Source organism: Balaenoptera acutorostrata, chromosome 7 (assembly GCF_949987535.1).
Source record: "Balaenoptera acutorostrata chromosome 7, mBalAcu1.1, whole genome shotgun sequence".
NCBI lineage: Eukaryota > Metazoa > Chordata > Mammalia > Artiodactyla > Balaenopteridae > Balaenoptera > Balaenoptera acutorostrata.
In genome coordinates, this window is record NC_080070.1 from 45,832,499 (window position 1) to 45,856,945 (window position 24,447).

Below are 24,447 nucleotides of genomic sequence, written 5' to 3' on the forward strand. Positions count from 1 at the left end.
TCATAGATTTATAATATATTGATAAAGCAAGATAGGTATGGTACACTGTATAGTAGGTAAAATAAGAGCCCTCCAGACATGTCCATCTCCTAACCCCTAGAATCTGTCAATGTTACCTTACAATGCAAAAGGGACATTGCACATAAGATTATCTCCAGATGGGGATTATCCAGGCGGTCCCAATGTAATCACAAGGGTCCTTAGAAGAGAGAGGCAGAAGAAACAGAGTCAGAGATATTTGAAGATGCTATGCTTCAAGATGCTTTGAAGATGGAGAAAGGGGCCATGAGCTAAGGAATGCAGGCAACCTCTAGAAGCTGGAAAAGGCAAGAAAACTGATTCTCCCTTAGAGCATCCTGAAGAAATGCAGAGCTGCCAACACCTTGATTTTAGCCTAGTGAAACCCATTTCAGATTTCTGACTTCCAGAATGCTAATAAATTTGTGTTGTTTAAGTGTGTTGTTTGTGGTAACAGAAGCAATAGAAAATTAATACGTACTGTTAAATTTGAAAAGCAAGCAGGATATCAGTAAATATAGTATAATCCTACTTATACTGTGATTCCATTTATGCAAACAATTATACATCTTTGTAAATGGATTAAAAAACATACTTGAAAAAACCTTTAATAGAGGTTTTATCTCTGGAGAGGTGAAAAGAGTTGGGGATTGGAGCCAAAGGAATATTCCTGTTAATTTTTTTCCATTTTTTTTTTTTTTAATTTCAAACTTACAGAAAATTTGAAAGAGTTCAAAAATCTTGTAACTTTCATCTATATTCACAAACTGCTAATTTTTTGGCCATATGTGCTTTATTTGTGTTGCACGTGTATACAAATACTTTCTAAACCATTTGACAATTAAGTTGAAGATATTATCATTTACTTTTAAGTAAACTGGTATTTATTTTTAAATGATTGCTTTTTAAAAATTAATTAATTAATTAATTAATTTACTTTTGGCTGTGCTGGGTCTTCGTTGCTGTGCGCGGGCTTTCTCTAGCTGTGGTGAGCGGAGGCTACTCTTCCTTGCTGTGCGCGGGCTTCAGTAGTTGTGGTGGCTTAGTTGCTCCGCAGCATGTGGAATCTTCCCAGACCAGGAATCGAACCTGTGTCCCCTGCATTGGCAGGCGGATTCTTAACCACTGTGCCACCAGGGAAGTCCCTAACTGATTGCTTAAAAAAAATTTTTTTTTTGACGTGGACAATTTTTAAAGTCCTCATTGAATTTGTTACAATATTGCTTCTGTTTTATGTTTTGGTCTTTTGGCCGCGAGGCACGTGGGATCTTAGCTCGAACCAGGGATGGAGCTAACCCGCACCCCCTGCGAAATCTTAACCACTGGACCGCCAGGGAAGTCCCTAAATGACTGCTTCTAGAATAATAATTTTTAAAAAAGCAAATGATAACCACAAGCAGTTCCTAACTTCTGAAGGAAGTATTTCCATCCTATCCTTTTGGAGGCAAAGGGACATGGAGAGATCCATTTCCTTTTCTGAAGATTTAGTTATCAAATTACCAAAGGCCAGAGTCTAATATCTGATGCTATGTTATGTTCAATATATGATCCTGATTCTATTAAAGGAAGATCTGTTTTGAGTGACTCTAGTTTGAACTTAAAATGCAATCAACTCATAAAATTATTATAAATATAAGTTAAGTGTAGATACTACATATGTTTGAAGAATTCCGTTGGGTAAAATAAGGCGGCTTTAGACTGACTTGCATCCAGAATACTTGTAACATTGATTCTTCAGGAAAACGTATTCAGAATTTCAAACAGCCAACTTTTTTGTGACACAACTTTTTCATAAATTGTACACTGCCTATACTGTGTTGGCAACTTTCTAGAATTCTTCTGCTAGTTTATTTGCTACAAACAAATCCTTGCATTTGGAGACTGCTAAACTTGCTAATCAAATTTACAATAGTTCACACAAACTCCTTTCTGTGTCTACACACATACAACAATTTCAATGGCTATATGGTGTTGTTTCATTATTTAATCAAACCTTTACTGTTGAACATTTTAAGTTTTTTAAAATTATTATAAGCTATTCAGTACAGTTAAATGTAATAAAACAAAAATAGATTTTTATTTGGTCTTTGTCCCTGGTCCTGACCCAAAGCTCCTAAAACCCTTGGAATTTCCTAAGTGATAGGAGCAGCCTTTGTTATTCATAACAAGCTGCTTTCAACCATACCTGGGTTTATGCTAATGAGGGGACTCTTGGTGGGCATGGGCTAAATGGCTCCAGGATGGGGCCTGGTCACCAGAACCATCACGCCTTGATTTGAAGCTAGGAACTTTCAGCGCCACCCCTAAACCTCCGGGGAGGGGAGAGGGGCTAGAGATTGAGTTCAATCACCGATGGCTAATGATTTAATACATTATGCTTATGTAATGAAACCTCCATAAAATCCCCAAATGATGAGGTTCAGGGAGCTTCCCAGTTGGTAAAGACACTGAGGTGCTGGGAGGATGCTGTGTCCAGGGACGGCATAGAAGTCCCATGTCCCTTCCCACCTACTTTTTGTCCTATGCATCTCTTCCATTTGGCTACTCCAGAGTAGTAGCCTTTAATAAACCAGTAAAGGTAAGCAGTGTTTTCCTGAGTTTTACGAGTTGTTCTAGGAAATTTTAGAACCTGAGGGGTAGACACGTAGCGTAGAATAGAATTGGATTGTAGGATATCCGGTCAGTGTGTGGGGAAAAACAAAATAACAATGAATCTGGTATCTCCCAAATAATGGGATTTATAAACCTTAAGTTGTACATTCTTCATATTTTGAATACAGACTCAACACTCTGTATGCCCCTTTTCAATATGTCCAAAATAATCCAGACGCACAATTCATGGCATATAGGCTTAAGAGGAATTCTCTTGGAGGTTACCTGAGAGTCTCACATAATACTCAGTTGAATCAAAATGCAATTTAAACAATAATGCCAATAAAACTAAGCAGTACCACAGAAAGTGGCTGCCTCACTGTCCAACTCTAGGGGAAACCACCAACACTGCAGTTTACAAGAAGGGCTCTCCCTGCAGCTGTGCTGTGCAGGGTCTGCACACTGTACAGGGTAGCCCTCAGTATATGTGAGAAATCACTGACAAAACCCAAAGTAAACCTTCAGAGATAAGCAACATTTAGAATGATTATCATCCAGTAAGGTTACTATTTTACAGTGAAAGTTCACAGCCCCAAATCTAAGTTAAATTTGGGGAGCAAAGATGGTATCTGGGAGGGCATTAGCACAGACAATATATAACAGATACATCAAATGTTCCCCTATGATTAACTCACACAAATTTTAAGTAGCTCTCTTTCTATGTCAACCAACACTCATATGGCAAAATCTATTTTGATCTCAATTAGTAGTAATAATTTACATACTTAACTACAAAAGAAGATAAGAGGAGGGAAAAAGAAGACAATGGCTGATTGCTAACAAGGGAAAGCTGAATAAAGATGCTCTAATCACAAGGAATAAAAGGCAATTTTTCTTACTGCTAAATGAACTATGTAAGAAATGGTGACATATATATATATATATTTTTAAATTTTTGGCTGCTTTGGGTCTTCGTTGCTGTGCGCGTGCTCTAGGTGCGTGGACTTCAGTAGTTGTGGCTCACGGGCTTAGTTGCTCTGCGGCATGTGGGATCTTCCCGGACCAGGGTTCGAACCTGTGTCCCCTGCATTGGCAGGTGGACTCCCAACCACTGCGCCACCAGGTTAAGTCCTGTGACGTATGTTTATCCTCCAGGAATGGTAAAAATTACAACCCCTTTCCACAGTTCACAAGTCAAATTGGGGTGCTCTAATCAGATTCCATCTACTTTGTCTTCAGAAGCAAAAGACTGAAAAAACAATGAAAAACTACAAAAACAAAACAATTAACATAGTGTCCTGGTGTGGACTTTGATTACTTCAAAAGTACCCTTTGTTCACTGTCTAACAATCCACCCCACTGTCAAGAGAACCATAAAAGCCACAATGCTAAACAGCACACAAATTAAATACATCCTTGGACCCCACAGATATGGCTACAACAGGGCTTACTAAGGGAAGGAGAGGGCTTCCTGAAATTCTGAAGCAACTGCTCCACCTCTCCACTCCCTTCCTAAGTACCTCAGGGATTTTACCTCCTTTATCAGAAGCACGGGGTACTTGTTTTCTTAACAGTCAAAACATTTTAGGCACCAAGGCTCTGTCATGATGTTTTTCAATTTAAATGAAACTTTGGACGTGGAAGACACATCTTCTCTGAGTTATATTTTCCCTAAAGTTCCTCTAATACAGGAGAGCTAGGAAGAGGATTTATAAAAAACATAGGGTGGAATGATGAAGACTGGTCTTCTGGATGAGATGATATAAATAGAACATTATTTATCTCTAGGCTATTGAGAATATATACAAAGATGATTATCAAAGCTACAAAATTTATTTTCTTGCAGGAAAAAAAATTAGAAACTTCCTAACAAATGATTTAAATCAATTTGTTTTAGGGACTTCCCTGGTGGTCCAGTGGGTTCCCAATACAGGGGGCCCAGGTTCGATCCCTGGTCGGGGAACTAGCTCCCACACGCATGCTGCAACTAAGAGTTCACATGCCGCAACTAAGGAGTTCGCATGCCGCAACTAAGACCCGGCACAGCCAAAAAAAATCAATTTGTTTTAATGGACTCTACCCTAGCAATCTTTTACACATCAATTTATTTTTAATGTATTTATTTTGGCTGCGTTGGGTCTTCGTCGCTGCACACAGGCTTTCTCTAGTTGTGGTGAGCGGGGGCTACTCTTCGTTGCGGTGCGCGGTCTTCTCATTGTGGTGGCTTCTCTTGCTGTGGAGCACGGGCTCTAGGCAAGTGGGCTTCAGTAGTTGTGGCTCGCGGGCTTAGTCGCTCTGCAGCATGTAGGATCTTCCCGGACCAGGGCTCGAACCCGTGTCCCCTGCGTCGGCAGATGGATTCTTAACCACTGCGCCACCAGGGAAATCCCACACATCAATTTATTTTTAATATTTCAATATTGAACTTTTACATGGCAAAAAAGATTCCAATTTCTGGGCATGCACCACACCCACAAAATAGAATCTAACAAATTACTAATATCACCCGTGAAAGCCATGGGGTCAGGAACAGGTTTCATTAACAACCCTGCAGTGATTTCCTCATATATTAATAAATAGCTAGCATACCCTGTGACGAGTTGGATGAAGAAAACACAAGTGCAGAGGGCCATATTTCTAAATCTAACTGGACACCCAAACATAGTTTATTCTGAAGTCAGACTTCTGACAATTTAATTACCTAGAACATTGCCAACTAGGAACAAGTAAGAAAAGCATCTATCAGCCTAACCAGCTGTCATGCAGCCCTGGATAATATACTAAGGAGAAGTCTTTAGGTCTTCTTTCAAAACCCATGACTGAGTCAATTTATTTCATACACATTTAGTAGATGTGCCCTCCCAGTCCACTGAAGAAAAGAAGCAACATACGAGAAAGCAGGGAGGGGAAGCTGAAAACTACAACATTATGTTTCTGGTCAACACTGAGAAGTAACTGCTCACTGCTCCATCATCTCCCTCTCTCTGACTGGCTATCAAAAGCCCAGCTGAGTCAGAGGCATGTGCAAATCACTTTGTGTTAAAATAAACCAGTAATGCCATAGTACAATGAGTGACATTTGTTATGAAGGCAGAATCATCCAGACTAACTTAAACTGTGTTCAGTATATGCTGCTACAAAATCTATTTAAAAAAGATCCCAATTAAAAAAAAAAAAGAACGAAAAGAAAAGATGACTTAGTCTCCACACTTAGAAAAATGGTGCAAAGTCACAAGGATGTTCTTTGCTGCACTCTTCAAAATAGCAAAAAATTGGAATGCCACCTAAGTGTCTAAAAAGGAGACCAGTTAAAGATTTCTACAAAATACTATTTAGCTATTTTTAAAATGCTATAATTCAATACTTATCAAAATGGAAGATGTTAATGGTAAAATATTACATTAAAAAAGGCAGGTCCTAAAATTTGTTTATAGTATGATACATTTTTTGGAAAAAGTTTATATTTATAAAACATATTCCTCCAGGAATATTCAAGGCAGGTTTCTCTAGGATATAGGATTTTAAGTGCTAGTTTTCTTTTTTTTCCCCCTCTCTATATTTTCTCACTTTTCTACCACAGTGAGTACATATTACTTCTGAAAAGAAATGTCATTTTTTGGGACTTCCCTGGTGGTGCAGTGGTTAAGAATCCGCCTGCCAATGCAGGGGACACGGGTTTGAGCCCTGCTCCAGGAAGATCCCACATGTCGCAGAGCAACTAAGCCCACAAGCCACAACTACTGAGCCCGCGTGCCACAACTACTGAAGCCCGCGCACCTAGAGCCCATGCTCCACAACAAGAGAAGCCACCACAATGAGAAGCCCATGCACCGCAATGAAGAGTAGCCCTGCTCGCCGCAACTAGAGAAAGCCCGTGCACAGCAATGAAGACCCAATGCAGCCAAAAATAAATAAATAAATTTACTTTTTTTGAAGTCACTTTTTAAAACAGCGGAAATATGATTTTAAAAATTGTCAAAAATATCAATTTAAATAACATCCTCTAAAAATATCTTAGGGAGAAACTGAGTTTTTAATCTGGTGGCATCTTTTTTTTTTGGCCGCGCTGCATGGCATGCAGGATCTTAGTTCACCATCGTGCCCCTTGCAGTGGAAGGGGGGAGTCCTAACCACGGTACTGCCAGGGAATTCCCTCTGATGGCACTGTAACCAAAGAATATAATAGGACCAGTCTTTCTCAAAATTATGAGGTAAGTAGGTCTTCATCTTCCTCTTGTAGAGCCCATCCATGATAGACCAGGGCCCTTCTGCAGTCTTCCCTTGTCTAGCAAAATCTGTGCTCAGCGAAGGATCTGCACCACACTGATAACAAGGAGAAGGCTACCCATGATATGTATTTTACTGGGGATCAAAGACTTAGGCAAAGAAAGAAATTTATGCCTGCTGTATAAAAAAATAAAATTCAAAAAAAAGAAATTTATGTACTGTTAGGCACTTTCTAGCTACCTGGGAAGAATTATAAGAGGACAAAAGAAGCTTCCTGATATTTCTAAATTTCCATTACACAGGTTGACCTCCCACCCTGTTTAGCTGTGATGTCAAGGCCTAAAAGAAAACCATTCCACCGCTATTAAGTGTTAATGTTGCAGCCCTGCAAAGTCAGAGATTTTCATCGTTTCAGCATAGAAAAAGCATGGCTAAAATCAGCAAAAAAACTCCACCCAAAAATAAAAGTGCTATGGAGGGCCAGAAAATGCAATCTTCTTTCAGGAGTTTTTCTGCATAGCTAAAAAAAAAAAATCCTTAAATTTTCCCATAATCAGCCCACTCAGACTTTTATTCTTCCCTAACCTCTAATTCTCCAAAAATTTGTTTTTTCTGTTCCAAAGACCTACTTATTCCAACAAGAATCACAAACAATACCTCCCCAACATTTCATCATTGTCACCACAAGATTCCATCAATAGCAGGTACATAAACTTTGTATCTGTCAGCCAGCCTTCTGTGACCAAAACCTGAATGGGTCAGGGCTTGACACTATCACCCTAACATAAACCAACCGTCCCCTCAAATCTCCTCAACCCATTCCTGAATTTACAATGCTACATTCTGCTACTCATGGAGATTTCCCCATCATCAGCCCACTCAGACCAAAAGGAAAATATACTGTTCTCTTCACTGCTTCTAGTTGCTTTATTCATTTTTGTAACTACTCATGTAAACGTGAGTTCTAGTGCTTTAATAATTCTACTTTTTAAAGAAGTACAGTCTGGTAAAACCAGTTTATCCAAGAATTAAAACTGCTAGTTATGTTTACAAAACCATGAACTCTATCAGAATAGTGGTCAAAATTCAAGTAATAATTCCAACTTTTTATGACATCACTTTGGAAAATAACTATTCCCTATTAATTTGAGTGTTTTAAAAAGTTCCACTCTATCTATGAAAGAACCAAAAAGTTTGATATAGATTGATTATACTATTTTGCCAAACATTATGCAAATCTGACAAATACAGTTTATATATTTACTTCCACAAAGCAAATAAGGAACAAGCAAAACTCTGGGACACACAATCTGTAACAAGCAAACTACTATATAGAAAACATCCATAAATTACCTCATGTCAATGAGTCTAATTGCAGGTGAATAAGAAGGAAGAAGAATTCTTTGCTAAGTGCTAAAGTTTTAAAAATTTCAGGGAAAGAGTTGGAATGGATAAATATTTCAAAACCGTTTGAATTGTCCTGGTAGTACTTTAGCTCACTTAAAATGTTCTAAATGTTAAGTAGATCAATAAACTAGAATAATGACCACTAGAAATTAACATGGTATCTATAGAAGAATTCATTCTCATGAATTACCCAAATAAAAATGAAAAAATAATCAAATGATAAACAAATATTCATTTTAATTTAAAAGAAGGCATTTTTCATTTAAAATACATCTGAAGGCCTCAAAGGTAGAAAAAATAGGAAACAAAGTGAAGGAATCAAAAAATAAAAAAAAAATAAAAAAAAAAAGTGAAGGAATCAACATCTACATGCCTAGTTTGAGGATCTTCAACATAGATGGCTTTCATCTTGCCCATGTAAACCGACCTCTTTATCACAGCACTGCAGAGCACCTTTATAAGGGAAGAGTCTACAAAGATTTAGTACATTCCCCTAAATAATCATGTTCAACCCAGCACACTCCTGAAAGGAGTTACTTTTTTTTTTTTAAAGAAATATATTGGCTTTTTAAAAAAATAATTAATTCATCTTTTTATTTTTGGCTGCGTTGGGTCTTCGTTGCTACGTGCGGGCTTTCTCTAGTTGTGGCGAGCGGGGGCTACCCTTCGTTGCAGTGTGCGGGCTTCTCATTGTGGTGGCTTCTCTTGTTGTGGAGCACGGGCTCTAGGAGCACGGGGTTCAGTAGTTGTGGCATTTGGGCTGAGTAGTTGTGGCTCCCGGGCTCTAGGGTGCAGGCTCAGTAGTTGTGGCGCACGGGCTTAGTTGCTCCATGGCACGTGGGATCTTCCTCGACCAGGGCTCGAACCCGTGTCCCCTGCACTGGCAGGCGGATTCTTAACCACTGCGCCACCAGGGAAATCCTAAGAATTACTTTTTTAAGCAAAGGTTTTACTTCAGCTCACTTGAATCTAAATTTTACAAATTACAACCAAGTATGGGAATTTTCTCTATGAATAATCTCAGTGTGTGGAATGAACTTGTGATCAACATGACCTGCTGCATTTTGAGTACTTGGAAGAGCAGTCTAACAAAGCACCCTCAAACCACCTAAAACAATCCGAAGTCAGTTACAATTCAATGAGCCATGTACTTTTAATCCTTTACACCTGGAAGTAAAATCTTAACGGTGGAGAAGGTAGCTGATTAATCCAACCTGACGGAAATCTTACATAATTAGAAAGTCTGAAACACCTGATACACTACTGATTAACAATGAACGGCAGTCTCTAGAACAGTCCTTCTGCCTAAGACTTAATATGCATGTACTTTACAGAACATCAAATATATTTGGATTTTGAAGGGTTAAGAAAGCAGAGTTGGATACATGCACCACAATGTCCATTGCAGCACTATTCACAATAGCCAGGACATGGAAGCAACCTAAATGTCTATCAACAGAGGAATGGATAAAGAAGATGTGGCACATATATACAATGTAATATTACTCAGCCATAAAAAAGGACGAAATAATCCCACTTGCAGCAACATGGATGGACCTAGAGGTTGTCATACTGAGTGAAGTAAGTCAAAGACAAACACCGTATGATATCGCTTATATGTGGAATCTAAAAAAAATGGTACAAATGAACTTATTTACAAAACAGAAATAGAGTCACAGATGTAGAAAACAAACTTAGTTACCAGGGGGGAAAGCGTGGGGCGGGGGGGGGGGATAGATTGGGAGACTGGGATTGACATATACACAATACTATATAAAAAATAGAGGACCTACTGTATAGCACGGGGAACTGTACTCAATACTCTGTAATGGCCTATATGGGAAAAGAATCTAAAAAAGAGTGGATATACGTAAATGTATAACTGATTCACTTTGCTGTACACCTGAAACTAACACAACATTGTAAATCAACTATACTCCAATAAAAATTTTTAAAAAAAGAGTTGTAGGTCATCCAAAATCTTTTGCAGAAGTGAAGAACATCCTTTAAGAACTAATATGACATATACTGGCATTTTTAGTACACTTTGATATTTTATAAAAACTAAGACAAAAAAGGGAGAAAGTAGGGCAACCAAAAATGAGAAATGTAGATGAACAAACTATTTTCCCATCTTTTCCTGTACTAGTATACATTAATTGAACATCCTATTCCAGCTGGATGAACTTCCATGAATTTACACAAATTACGTCTCCAGCAAAAGTGTTTTTCACTGCAATGACGTGTCAATTTTACCAATCAACTCAGTGTGAGAGCCTTTCATTCATTTGCTCTGTTGGCTGAGTGGAGTGGTTATGTTAGCAGCCCCCTGACACAACCTGACTACCACCACAGAGGGTTCCAAAGGTTTTTCAGATTATCAACTCACCAACCTTAGCTCTCTTTAGAGTCCAGAAATCAGTGTCATCTCTCCAGCTAACCTCCATTAAAGGAGTAACAGAAACCGGATTACTAGTAAGCCAAAATGTTTCTCTGAGAAATAGTAATAGTTCTATTAAAATTATAAGTGTTTGGGGCTTCCCTGGTGGCGCAGTGGTTGAGAATCTGCCTGCCAATGCAGGGGACACGGGTTCGAGCCCTGGTCTGGGAAGATCCCACATGCCGCGGAGCAATTGGGCCCGTGAGCCACAACTACTGAGCCTGCGCGTCTGGAGCCTGTGCTCCGCAAACAAGAGAGGCCGTGATAGTGAGAGGCCCACGCACCGCGATGAAGAGTGGCCCCTGCTTGCCACAACTAGAGAAAGCCCTCGCACAGAAACGAGGACCCAACACAGCCATAAATAAATAAATAAATAAATAAATAAAAATTAAAAAAAAAAATTGTAAGTGTTTGACTCTTGCAAAAACTACAGAATACACACTAGTTCAATCTAAAAATCACCTACATTTTGACTTTGACAAATTCTAACAAATTCTTGTTTGATTTGCAAAACCAGGTTCTTAGCTCTTCATTTTCTGCTATGAGATGTAATTATAATTTTAAATATTTATGTATGTATGTGCGTATGTATTTATTTAGGCTGGGAATGGTCTGAGTTGCAGCATGCTGGATCTTCGTTGCGGCACGCACGTGGGATCTTGCCTTCCGACCAGGGATCGAACCTGGGCCCCCTGCATTGGGAGCGCGAAGTGAGGTAAGTATAATTTTCAAAAGCTGCTTTCAGCCAGCAATAAGAAAATAACCCTGGGACTTCCCTGGTGGTCCAGTGGTTAAGACTCCGCGCTCCCAATGCAGGGGGCCCGGGTTCGATCCCTGGTCAGGGAACTAGAGCCTACACATGGCATGCGCCACAACTAAGACCAGGCACAGCCAAATCATCTTTCATTGCATTGTGGCAGAACCCTATGCATTCTCTTCAGTTCTATCAACAACCCAGGTGAGCAGACACTCAACAAGTGTATGTATTCAAAAATAATTGCCTTAGTCTCCCTGAAGCACCTTGTGGATTACAAAAATATATATAAAAGGCATGTATTTTTTCCACTCTACTAAAAGCCTACAACCTAAAGTGCTACTAAAAGAGATGCAGTTACAAAGACCAGGGACATCTGGGCTTTAATGTTAGTGCTGACAAAGAGGCTCTCCTTAACCAAACTTTAGTCAGGCTCCTCTGAACTCTCTTCTCAATTAGGCCCTGACTTCTGGGCTTCTGGGTTCATCTCTGCATTGTCCAATTTTAGCAAGAATCCTGTTAGACCGGTTTAGCTAGAAACCCCTGTTACCCCTGAGGTACTATTTTCCATCCACTGGCCCCCACTCTGCTTCCTGGCTATAAATTCTCACTTTTCCTTGTTATTTTCGGAATCGAGTCCAGCTCTATACTGAGGTCTCTTTTTCAATGTTGCAATTGCTTTTCTGAATAAAATCTGCTTTTACCACTAACTAGCTGTGTAAGTATGTTTAAGTCACTTAACCTTTCTGGGTTTCAGTTTACTCATCTGTAAATTTAACGAAGGTAGAGTAGATGACCTCTAAGGATCCCTGCCAGGTCTAAAATTCTCATGACGAAATCTGGTAGAGGAAAATGAGGTACAGAAAAAATTAAGCAATTTGGACTTGCTGGAGGTCATAAAGCTGTGAAGCCAGGACATCATCCAGGTCTTCTGACTCCCACCCAGCACAATGTCCATTTTACAAAACCAGTCACCGGGAATTCCCTGGTGGTCCAGTGGTTAGGACTTTCACTGCCAGGGCCTGGGTTCGAACCCTGGTTGGGGAATTAAGATCCTGCAAGCCATGCAGCACGGTCAAAAAAAAAAAAAAAAAAATCAATCTCAATGCTGAAACCAAAAGCCAGAACAAATCCAGAGAAAGGGCATACCCAGGGTGCTATTTCACCCCAGAGTTCTGCTTCATCTTACAATCTGTTGTTCAGTACTCTTTAATCCCTAAGCAGCATTACATTTTTTTTCCATAAGATAAATCATTTTTCCTTTTGGAAACATCAATTATACTACTTTTACCAATAAAACACGTAGAACACGTAATAATTAATCTTGACTTTAGATGACAGCAACGATTAAAAGATTTTATTCTATTTCCTACCAATATTTCCTTCTGTTTTGTCACTAAAAGTTCCATTCAGTTTGGTTGTGAAGTGGGCCCCAGTTCTTACTTTACTGTAAAAGACTCCTAAATGCCACGGGGCTCAGCTGAATGAACACACATGGTGCCCAGGCAATTCTAACTCCAGCGTGACCTCAGTAAGATCATTTTACTTCCTCCAAGTTTCAGTTACTTCGCCCATATCCAAGGTAAGTTATAAAAGACAACATCAAAGATGTGAAGTTTTAAAGTATTAAAAATCTGATGATGAACACTGTGTTTACATGCCATCGTACAATTATCTCAAATATCTATTTTCGTACCTCTAAATATGAGGCCACATTTTTTTAAATTTATTTTTTAAAATTAATTTTTATTGGAGTATAATTGCTTTACAACATTGTGTTAGTTTCTGCTGTGAGGGCCACATTTTAAAAACTTATATTCTACTGCTGCTGCTTTGAATTTTTTAAAATACTATACTGAATAATGCCACTTCCTCCTTGGTATCTTTCTATACCATTTTTACCTGAGGGACAAGGAATATGATATATTTTAAAGTTAAACAGTCTTTAAAACACATACAAACACAACTATCTTTCCACTCCATCACTTTTCTGTTATCATCCTCTAACGAACTTAAATTTTGCCAATAAAAGTCTTCTAAAATGTTACATTTTCTGTGAAATGCAAGAAACAAAATGTTACATTACCTAGTGGTAGCAATCCGTATTTTTAATACTTTAAGAATTTCAATTTGCCGTTCACTAGCACATTATGACATCACTGCCTTCCAGCGTTTGCTCTCATTAAATAATCCTGTTTCTATCTTTGTTCCCTTGCCTTCCATACATAGACTGCAAATGTTCTATTGTTCCCGTTCACCATTTCAGTGAAGAAGCTTAAAAATGACTTTACATTTGCACGTTTCTTTGCTCGGTGAAATACACGTCCTCTCACTGCAATTGAGCTGGAGAGGTCGATCTCTCACCAAAAGGCAAGATCTGGACAAAACTAAACAGCAAAACCAACGCCGAATGGGAAGGGGGGGTGGAGTCAGTACACCAGCCTAACAGGGGTTCTAGGGCTTCCACAGATAAACAAAGGAAGTTGATTTCCCCACGGCGCCGCGTGTGCTTCATTCGTGTGGAGTCCCAGAGCTCATTACCTCGAAAACGCAGCCCAAGTGCTGAATTTTTCTAAAGGATCCCATTATAGGTGGACACCCAGAAAGTCAGCGGAGGCAGAGCTGGATGGGGAAGAGAGTGGGCCGACCTTCGATTCCTTCCTCCCACCCCACCAAAGAACCTAAATACCTACCAACCCCAATATACCGACACATAGCTCCTCCGCTGCTCAAGATACAATTTTCAGGGGCAGGAGAAAAAAGGGAGCGTGGGGGGGTGGGCTTCAGGTGGGGTGAGTGCGAGGAGCTGGAGAGAGGAATCAAGTTCAGGGGCAAAGCCGAGGGCACTAGAGGGAGGTCTAAGCAGAGCGGAGCAGCTTGGGTGCCGGCAGCGCGCGAACGCCCGAACGGCCGGGGGCGGGCACAGGCCCCTTCCTCACCTGGCAGCCCTTCTTGTGATGAAAGCCGACCACCGCGATGTGCAGTACGGGCCCCCGGGGGGCGCTATCGCCGCCCCGCCCGTTCTTCTCCATGGGCGACCGCCGCAGGCCCGCACGACGACGACTGAAACCGCCGAGGGCGGCAAGCCGAGCAACCCCGTGATCCCCAGGAGGACGGCGAGCAGTGGATTTCAGGTGTCAGCGAAGGCGCCGCATGAGAGCCGCGCAGGGAGCGGGGAGGAGGCCGAGGCTCCTGCAGCTCTGCACCGCCCCCTCGGGCCGCGGCCGAGCTTCCCTCATCCGCTTCCGCTGCTTCCGGGCTGTCATCTGATGCGGCGGCAGCCGCCGGTAAGGCGGGACTGGGCAGGATCGGGAGGCACCTGATGGGGCGGGGCCTGGCGGGGCCTGGAGAGGGGGCGGGGCGCCGGGATGGGGCGGGGCCTGGTGGGGTCGCCTGGCACACCTGTACCCCGGTCACACCCTCTAGGTGAGATCTCATCCCGCTTCCTACTCCTCTGTCCTCGTTTCTTCCCCCTTAAAATCTCCGCCCCTTCCCATCTCTTCCCTCAGCTTTCCTTTTTTTTTTTCTTCACTTTCGGAGTATCCAGTTCTTTCACTTCCTTTCCTTCGCCTCTCTGGCCTACAGCCTCTCTGCTCTTTACTCTTAAATTTTGATAACACGGAGACATATTGGTGCGGCTGTACATCTGTGTATTCAACCTTTAAATTACCTGCTTACCCAGAGTTTCTCTTTTGCTTCGTTCTATGTTTTTTTCCTTATTTAAATATTATGTATAGGAGTTTGGAAGTGTTTTAAGGCCTGATGCAGAATGTCCTTGAAAGTAAATTTACAGTGAGACCTGTAAAATGATCCTTCTAGTCCTATTTTATTTATTTATTTATTTATTATTTTAGTCCTGATATTTAAAAAAAAAAATCATTCTATCTTTCTGGGTTTAGTACTCTGGTCAGCACAGAGTACTAAAATACATGGGGTCTGTTGTCACCAGGATTTTTTATTTCCTTGATGATTGTACTAGTTCAATTAAAAAAAAATTGAATCTCATTTTGTGTCAATTTAAAGTGAATAATGGAAATACTAATAGATTTAACAAGTCTTATCCAGGGCAGTTTGAGGATAGGTACCTGCTTCAAATGACATTCACAATTATTACAGTAACGAGCTGTGAAGTTTATCATTACAAATTGCACATCCCTTAGTTTAGACAACCTTAGCAGCTGATTCCACTTCTGGCCTTGAAATTTAAGGACATTCATTCTAATCTAAGTATGGCTGAGAAAAATATACTCTTCTTAGAATATACTTTCTATGATTCAGTTGAACTGTTTTAATGCTAAGAAAAATACTGTAGAAAACTTTCAAGATGTTGCTACTATTTCTTTTCTGTATTACAAAATTCTTGGCATTGGCTCAAAACTGTGTGTGAAACTATAATATTGCCTGTATACAGAATATGTTACTGTTTTCTTCCATCTGCTTACAGGGAAAATTGGAAGAGAAAGTAAACAAGCGGATTTCCAGAATTCTTTCCATCTCTAAATATACAGACTGGTCCATTTAACAATTTAGAATAACAACTTTTACGGTAGTTTGTTTAAAAATATTTTAAAATTAATTAATTTATTTTTGGCTGCGTTGGGTCTCCGTTGCTGCGCGCGGGCTTTCTCTAGTTGCAGCAAGCGGGGCCTACTCTTCGTTGCGGTGCGCGGGCTTCTCATTGTGGTGGCTTCTCTTGTTGTGGAGCACAGGCTCTAGGAGCGCAGGCTTCAGTAGTGGTGGCACATGGGCTCTAGAGCGCAGCCTCAGTAGTTGTGGCACACGGGCTTAGTTGCTCCGCGGCCTGTGGGATCTTCCTGGACCAGGGATCAAACCCATGTCCCCTGCATTGGCAGGCGGATTCTGAACCACTGGTCCACCAGGGAAGTCCTACAGTGGTTGTAGGACTTGTATAATGAGTTGTATTAATATAAAATAAATTCATTAACAACATATTGTCTACAAGGACAAATATCTATTGAGGGGAAAATAGAAATTTCTCCTTTATTTTAAAAAGTATTGTAAGGAACAAGATTGGAAATAACAATTTGAGATAATGGAATACTTCCTGAACATTGTTTTGTTTTTATTTTTTTAAACTTTTAATTTTATATTGGAGTATAGCCAATGAACAATGTTGTGATAGTTTCAGGTGCACAGCCAAGTGACTCAGCCATACATATACATGTATCCATTCTCCCCCAGACTCCTCTCCCATCCAGGCTGCCACATAACATTGAGCAGAGTTCCCTGTGCTATCCTTTTTAAATATAGTTGTGTGTACATGTCAGTCAACTCCCTAACTATCCCTTCCCTCCCCCCTCGCCCCCCTGCAACCATAAATTCATTCTCTAATCTCTAAGTCTGTGAGTCCGTTTCTGTTCTGAACATTATTTTGAAAGGAAACTTTATTTTTTTTATTTTTTTAATTTTGGCTGTGTTGGGTCTTCGTTTCTGTGCGAGGGCTTTCTCTAGTTGCGGCAAGCGGGGACCACTCTTCATCGCGGTGCGCGGGACTCTCACTATCGTGGCCTCTCTTGTTGCGGAGCACAGGCTCCAGACGCGCAGGCTCAGTAGTTGTGGCTCACGGCCCCAGTCGCTCCGCGGCATGTGGGATCTTCCCAGACCAGGGCTCGAACCCGTGTCCCCTGCATTAGCAGGCAGATTCTCAACCACTGCGCCACCAGGGAAGCCCGAAAGGAAACTTTTGCTTGTATTTTTATGATGACATTTATCTCCAGGGAAATAATTAGAAATGCTTTTCTGAACATACAATACATTGAAGAGCTTCTTTTAATTATATATATTTTATGGTGAATTATAAATTCTATTTTATATCTGCTCTGTAAGTAAGAGCTAATGGGAGAAAAACCCTGGAGACATAGAGCTGTGACATGTTTTCAAATTCATTAAAAATGAACTCTCCATCTGGAATTGCGTATTTCTTTTTGTCTCTTGCCTCAGGAAAGTACTCAATAAAATAAAACCACTCTCTTCCTGCAATCCCCGTTAACTCTACTCTGTAAACAAATTGTATCTCCTTTTTCAGAGTATAAAGAGACTTTCTTTATTCGTCATCAATAGTATTGAATATTGCTTATGTTAATTTGGTTTCTGTAATGGAATACAAAGTATTGACTTTCTTAAAGCATATTTTTCTGAATTTTAAACTCTATCAAGTAGCAACAATGCCTTGAATTTGGTCCCTACTCATATTATGGTATGGTGAAAATGAAACAAGAATAGAGATAGGAAAACAAACAAACAAACAAAAAGAAAAGGGTTTCACAACAAATTTGGCATTACTTTGTCTTTAGAAAAATGTGAAGATTAAGGAGGTTTTTGATGGATATGAATGAAATAGAATGAGAATCAACTTAAAGAACATTAGACCATACAGTACGCTTGGAACTGTGGTAGGAACAGTACATACACACACACACACACACACACACACACACACGCACACACTCACACACACACACACACACACGAAAGAAAGAAAGAAAGAAGGAAAGGAAAGGAAAGGAAGGAAAGGAAAGGAAAGGAAAGGAAAAAATTGTAAGCAGAGAGGGTAGGGGGTCCCTGGAGGAAAAGAACCAGATATAGCTTTTTGATATAAGGGAAGCCATTTTAGGCTTAAGGGATTCTGTGATCTAAGCCTGGCCACAATGCTTGCCCTTGAACAGGTGTCAGTAATAATGATCTTAATGGAACAAAAGATGTTATCAGACAAGAGAAGTAACAATAGCAAAGATAAATCTGTCATAAAGACTGCCAGTTCTGTTTCAATGATAAAGATTAGCCTGAAGCACTTTCTTGAGCTGTTTTGCTCAACCATAACCTGAGGTTTGATGTTGACCTTTTGTGACCCTCCTGCCTTCAACCAACAAAAACTTTGACTCTGTCAACCTTTGCCCCAATTCTGTGCTGAATTTTCTGCTCAAGCCCCCTCATGAATATGCATGTACCCTTAGCTTAAAACTTCCCCAATTTTCCTGTTCAGGGAGACACTGTTCTGGGAAAGATCCCTCGTGTTTCTCCTTACTTGCTGCAAGTAAGAAATCCTGCCTTCTCTGGATCTTTGGCTTGGTTGTGTCTTTCAACTGGACACCCACAAAGAGGCAAACCCAGTTTTCCCGTAACAAAATTGCTGCCTTAAAATGGCTTATGTCTTTAAAAGTAAGATAAATGTGAAACTAGCTAGCTAGCAATGCTAGCTTTTGTAACACAAACCGTCATATTAAATATTAGGAAACAAAAATAAATAAGTAATAATAGCTCATATTTAATGAGTCCTCTGCTAGCTACTTTTCATGGATTATCTCATTTAATCTTCACAACAGTCCTGTAAGTAGACACTATTATTCTGTTCTTTCCAATGGGTAACATGGGACTTGCAAAGTTTGAATAGGTCAAATAACTAGAAGGAATTGTGGTGGTGATGAGGTTTGAATCAAAGTAATTTAACTTCAGAACTAATGGATTTAATCATTATGCTGCTTCCCAAAATTCTTGACTTTGAGGAACCCACAGTCTTTTGCAGGAATGGGGTGGGGTGGGATGTGTGTTACCCCCTGGGTAGATAATTATAAGAGAATGTTACCGAACACAAGTTTGTGTGCCCAATGCACAGTGAGGCCAAACAGACCAAAACGTTGGAGTTTGGAGCAGAGAAAGATTTATTGTAGGGCCAAGTAAGGAGAATGGGTGGCTCATGCCCCCCAAAACCCCAAACTCCCTGATGGTTTTGGGGAAGGAGATTTTATAGGCAAAATTTGGGGTGAGGACTGCAGGGTGTGTGACTTTCTGCTGATTGATTGGTGGTTAGGTAACAGGGTGGTGCTCTAGGAATCTTACGCTCAACCTTAAGTTACTATCCTCCACCTGGGTGGGGGCCTTAGTTCCTGCAGAATTCAAAGATATTGTTATGTATGTTCCTTGAGCAAGAACCAGGACCCTGCCCCAAGGCTGCACCATTGTTTCTTGATTGCTCCCCCCTTACTTCTGCATCCCCTCCCTTCCCTAATTAGAAACTGTTTGAATCTGCCCTTTGGAACTCAGGGAAGGTCAAGGAGGCTGAATGAAGCCTATTTAACTGGATTCTTTTATTTTCTTTTAAACTGGATTGTTTTCTTGAATGGTCATTAGTTTACAACAGTCTCCTGAACTCCCTTAAAATTCTCTTTCTCTCTTTAATCCTCTAGTGGGATTTATAAACTAACTATTTAATTATCCTACTCTATCTCTATTAAAAGAATAAAGATTAGGAGTAAGTGTATTTGTAAGTTTCCTGATACATACTAGGTACTCAATATTTATGAAATGCAAAAAAGCCAGGATTGGCTTAGTATTTAGAAGGAGGCTGAATCCTAGGGGGCTTTGAACTCAAGGGCCCACCTGTAAGGGCTTCTGAACCTCCTCACCGATGTTTGCCTTAAATCATACCTACTTCTCTAGGATCCCTGAAGCTAAAAGAGGACTTTTTGCTTTATGTATTAAATTTCATATGCCTTCCACATAATGTTTGATAATCGTCTTTCTCCCCTATTTATCCTCTGGCTCCTATAAGGACAGAAGACGTTGTAGTTCTGTTCTTTACACTGTTTTATACTCAGCAAAATGCCAGTGTGCAACTAAAGTATTTGTTCAATGAATGAATGATGGGTGCTTTACAACCATTTGTTGTATGAATGAAGGATGTTCTTTCTGGCCTCTCCTGCTTAGGCTCTTTAGTTTTAAGTTCCTCAGATACAAACATAAAATAGACTAAGGCAGAAAATTTGTTTGCTTTCTCTTTTCAAAAAAGAAGTGTAAAAGCATCAAGGTTTCCTAAATGTGATGTCATTAACATAGAGTGACATCTGGTGGTTGCCTGTTGGACAATGTGTTTGTGGAAGAAATAGTGAATACAAAAAGTCTAGAGTAGACTCCTAGATATAACAGGATTTAAGAACGATAGTAGAAAATAGGAAACATATTTAAAATCTCCCCCTCGCCCAGAAAAGTTTTTTAAAGATGCTAGTTGTGGGTTTTATTTATTTACTTATTTATTTTTGGCCACACCATGCGGTAGGCGGGATCTTAATTCCCTGACCTGGGATCGAACCGATACCCCCGCCATGGAAGCACAGAGTCCTAACCACTGGACCACCAGGGAAGTCCCTTGCTGTGGGTTTTCAATCCGCCGAACTTTTAAAAGAAGCGGTAGATTCCTTAAAAGAAACAAAAACAAGAACAACAACAACAAAAAATTTTACGAAAATTACAACACAACGAATCGGTGGCGGGAAAATCAAATTTATTTATACTGGTCTGAAGAAAGATCCTGGGTTGAAATGAGATACAACTTGGGGAAGATAAAACGACTCAAAGGTTTCCGTTTGGCAAAGTCTTCCGGGTTAGAGGAATAATTTATTTACAAGGCGGGATAGCTTTAAAGTCTCTTGGAAATTTGGAGAGGAAAGTGAGTGTCTGTCGAGACCGCAGAACGTTCAGTGAACGGAAATATTTCCCAGGATCTCACTGCCGGGGAAGGAGTGAGTGGGAGCGATCCCCGTGGACCGACCCGATCGCACTCTCGGCCTCGGATTGGTCGAGCCTGTCCGGGCTGCTGGAAAAAGCGGAAGCGCGCTCTTTAAATCTCGCCTTCCCAACTTCGAGAGACGCAGACCATTTCCGGCGTAGCCATGGCGGCTAACGCTACTACCAACCCGTCGCAGCTTCTCCCTCTAGGTAACCGTTGTCCTGTTGGGGTGCCGGGGCGGGGAGCTGAAGGTTAGGGTCGGGGCCCGAGGGGCAGCGCAGCCCCTGGCTGAGTGTTAGAAGAATGTATATGACCAATTGCTTTCTTTCTCCGCGGCTCTCCTCTAGGCTCCAAGTCTCTGCGGCCTCAGGCCGCCCACGTCTCTTCGGCGTGGTGGGGTTTTCTCGAGGCAGGGACTTTTGACTCCCCAGACCAAACCGTCACTGGAAGAGGTTCACGCTTAGTGAATAAGTCGTTGGCCTTCTTTGTTGTGAGCTTGCCTTTCAATAGTGGATAGCAGTCCCGTTCCTCAACCTAGCATTTAAAATCCCCAGATTAGGCCCTGTTGCCTGTCTGGCCAGTTGTTGAGAGAGGCATCAGGATCTGGACTGCGCCTTAAAAGAGGACTCCGGAAACTAGTTTTTATTGCCGTTCATTTATTCAACAGTTATCGCGCCTCTGTGTACTGGACACCGTGATTGGGCACTGTTGAACAAACTAAAATCACGGCCGTTGCCTTCAGATAGCATACAAACCAGTGTAGGAGACAGGATACCGGGCAAATAAACATCGTACCAAATAACGCTAAGCCTGCTGAAGAGATGTTCACGCTGCTGTCAGACTACAGAGGATAGACTTTTGGGGGGTGGGGGAGACGTAGTGACAAGAAGGGATCTCTGGTGAAAACAGGCCTCTCTCTTAATATTTTGTATCTGAAGGGTGATTGAGCTAGTGGATGTGGCCGTGATTGTCAAGTGTCATGGAACAAACTCTTTTTGAATGATCAGTGTATGCCAGGCAGTGTCCATTGGGGATACACTGATGAGTAAAAAAACCACCGTCTCTGCTCTCATGGACCTTAGAGTCTGGGGGGCGGGGGTGGGGTTCATATGTCAATAAGGTAACCTAAAATAATATTAAGCCACAACCATGATAAATTGTTACAAAGGAGGGGTAAGTCGAGAACAGGGAAAACTTTCCTGTTCATAGAATGATGAACGGAGACATGTAGTGTAAGACCTAAAGTTTTCGAGTGAATACTTTTCCTGGTTTATCTTTCACCATATACAAGTAATACGTGCCAGTAGGCACTCACATATTTGTTGAAATAACGAATGGGCAAAATAATCTTTTCTCTCCTCTCCCCCCCCCTTTTTTTTGTTAAAAAAAAATCCATAGAGCTTGTGGACAAGTGTATAGGATCAAGGATTCACATTGTGATGAAGAGTGATAAGGAGATTGTTGGCACACTTCTGGGATTTGATGACTTTGTCAGTATCCTTTTAAAAGTTGGTAGTATGGGTTTTTTTTCAGTATTTTAAAAAAAGAACTGTAGACAATCAGTACTTACGGATTATTATAATAAAAATTAATTTATTCTCATGGAAACTGTGATAGTGTTTTAAGAGGTGCGTGTACTGAAAGAAGATGAAATTCTTACCAATCACAAGCATTTTGAATTTGAGCCATTGTGTTCAATGTTATAATTAAAACTGAACAAAGGCAGAAGCGAGAGTGAATTTAACTTGGTATATTTATTTTCTTAACACCAAATTTCAGATATGGTACTGGAAGATGTCACTGAGTTGTGAGTAGTGTTAAAAATTAAGGAATTGGTCAGGGGAATCTCTTTTTAATTTAAGGCAGTTTTAGTACTGTTGAGTCAGTAAAATGATCTGTTGAATCAGAGAACACTGCCTATTCGAACTACTCTAAAGATAGAAGTTTTACCTACTCATGTTAGTAAAATTGGATTAGAGGATTATTAACTTTATGTAACTGTCACTAAATTGCTAGGAAATTAGTAGAGACAAAGCTTTAAGGTAAAAGGTACTAAAAACAGCCAGAGATCTTAGGGCTCAGGTCAAATAAAGGAACTGATAATAAGAGCATTTAATGCTTTAAATTAATTATTCTACAACTTATATATAATAGAAAATGTAAATGATGCTTCAGTTATATTAATTATAAAGATCGTGACCAGTAGCTCTGCTTTCAGATTTGAATTAATTACAGATTGGTATAATGGATAGGAATCAGTAGTAAATAATAGTAAAAAGAATGAGGATAGTAAACATTTTATTTCATATTTGATCTCCTTGGCAAGTTTCACCTTTTTAGATGAAGATCAGCCCTAGTGGATGTGGATCTTAGGCCAGTCAGTCCACTCTGTTGCCTTTGGGGAAGAATTTACATCACCCACTTTGTCTCTGAAGTGTTGATACAATTGCCTGACCTCATGTTCATTTATATATAATTAACCTTTAATCTATTTGTTTAGTGAAATCACACCAGAAGGAAGAAGAATTACTAAATTAGATCAAATTTTGCTAAATGGAAATAACATAACAATGGTAAGACACAGTAAAGCTATTTTATTTAGATGTTAAGCCATTTTTGTGGGGCAGGGATTACAGAACTAACTTGCTTGACTAAATGTTCATGGTCTAGTGGTGCTTAAGATGGGAAAGGGGTGCTCTGGTGGTCAGGGCTCTATGGCCAAACTGTTGAAGATGACATTAGGCCTAAGATTAGTTTGCTTGTGCTTTCTAATCATTTATTTTGCCAAGAATCATTGTTGAGACACTAAGTATTAATTGATGATGTTGGAATTGTAAACAGCAGTGACATGGAGAAAATGGAAATATGGGGGAGGGGCAAAGAGGCGTGACTCCGATCAATGAGGAGCTCTCAGTAGGGGTTTTTAGATTATGTAGTACTAAACTAAATATTAAACTTTTTCCTCCTTTGCAGCTGGTTCCTGGAGGAGAAGGACCTGAAGTATGAATGGATTTCCTTGACTTATGCTAGATTCTGTTTCGTCTTATAATGACAACAAAATAGAATTTTTTTTAAAAACTTTTTAACGTTTGTATTCTGTGAAGCCAAGTTTTCCGTTAAAGGGAAATGCTTTGAAGATGCATTGTAAATGCCTGTTTTTGTAAGTTAATCATGATTATGTTGGAAAAAGAAGAACAGTTTGTTCTTTGAAGACAAAAATAAAGGTGTTTTTGTTAACCGTCATTTTATTTATTATACTGCAATAGCCAGTGGTTGTAGTTACTTTGTCACTTGCTTTCCTGTCATTTTATGATTATTTGCTTCCTCATTTAGGTGACCATTTGATTCTCAAAGAAAAATTGTTCCAAACAAAATGATGAGCTTTTGATTTTGAACAGGTGCATTAAAAAAACCTGAAATGATCACTTACAAAATTCAGTTCAAACTCTGATGCTTTGAAATGACGATTTTTCTACTGAACTCAAG

The 24,447-nt window shown here is 40.1% G+C and overlaps 2 protein-coding genes across 2 annotated transcripts in view; one reads left to right on the forward strand and one right to left on the reverse strand.

Annotated features, from left to right (window-relative positions):
* The window catches only part of AVL9 (AVL9 cell migration associated), a 63,812-nt gene extending 49,103 nt beyond the window's left edge, over positions 1–14,709 (reverse strand). Inside the window, exon 1 of the mRNA XM_057549691.1 lies at positions 14,378–14,709. Within this exon, the coding sequence (XP_057405674.1) occupies positions 14,378–14,470 (93 nt within the window). The 5' untranslated portion in view covers positions 14,471–14,709. The remainder of the gene's footprint in view (positions 1–14,377) is intronic.
* Positions 14,710–21,014: 6,305 nt separating this feature from the next.
* LSM5 (LSM5 homolog, U6 small nuclear RNA and mRNA degradation associated) lies at positions 21,015–24,198 on the forward strand. The gene is made up of 5 exons (XM_007175233.3): positions 21,015–21,170; positions 22,360–22,455; positions 22,741–22,768; positions 23,462–23,534; positions 23,935–24,198. Exons 1-5 carry the CDS (start codon positions 21,125–21,127, stop codon positions 23,965–23,967), a joined length of 276 nt encoding a protein of 91 aa, XP_007175295.1. The 5' UTR covers positions 21,015–21,124; the 3' UTR covers positions 23,968–24,198.
* The last annotated feature ends 249 nt before the right edge of the window (positions 24,199–24,447 follow it).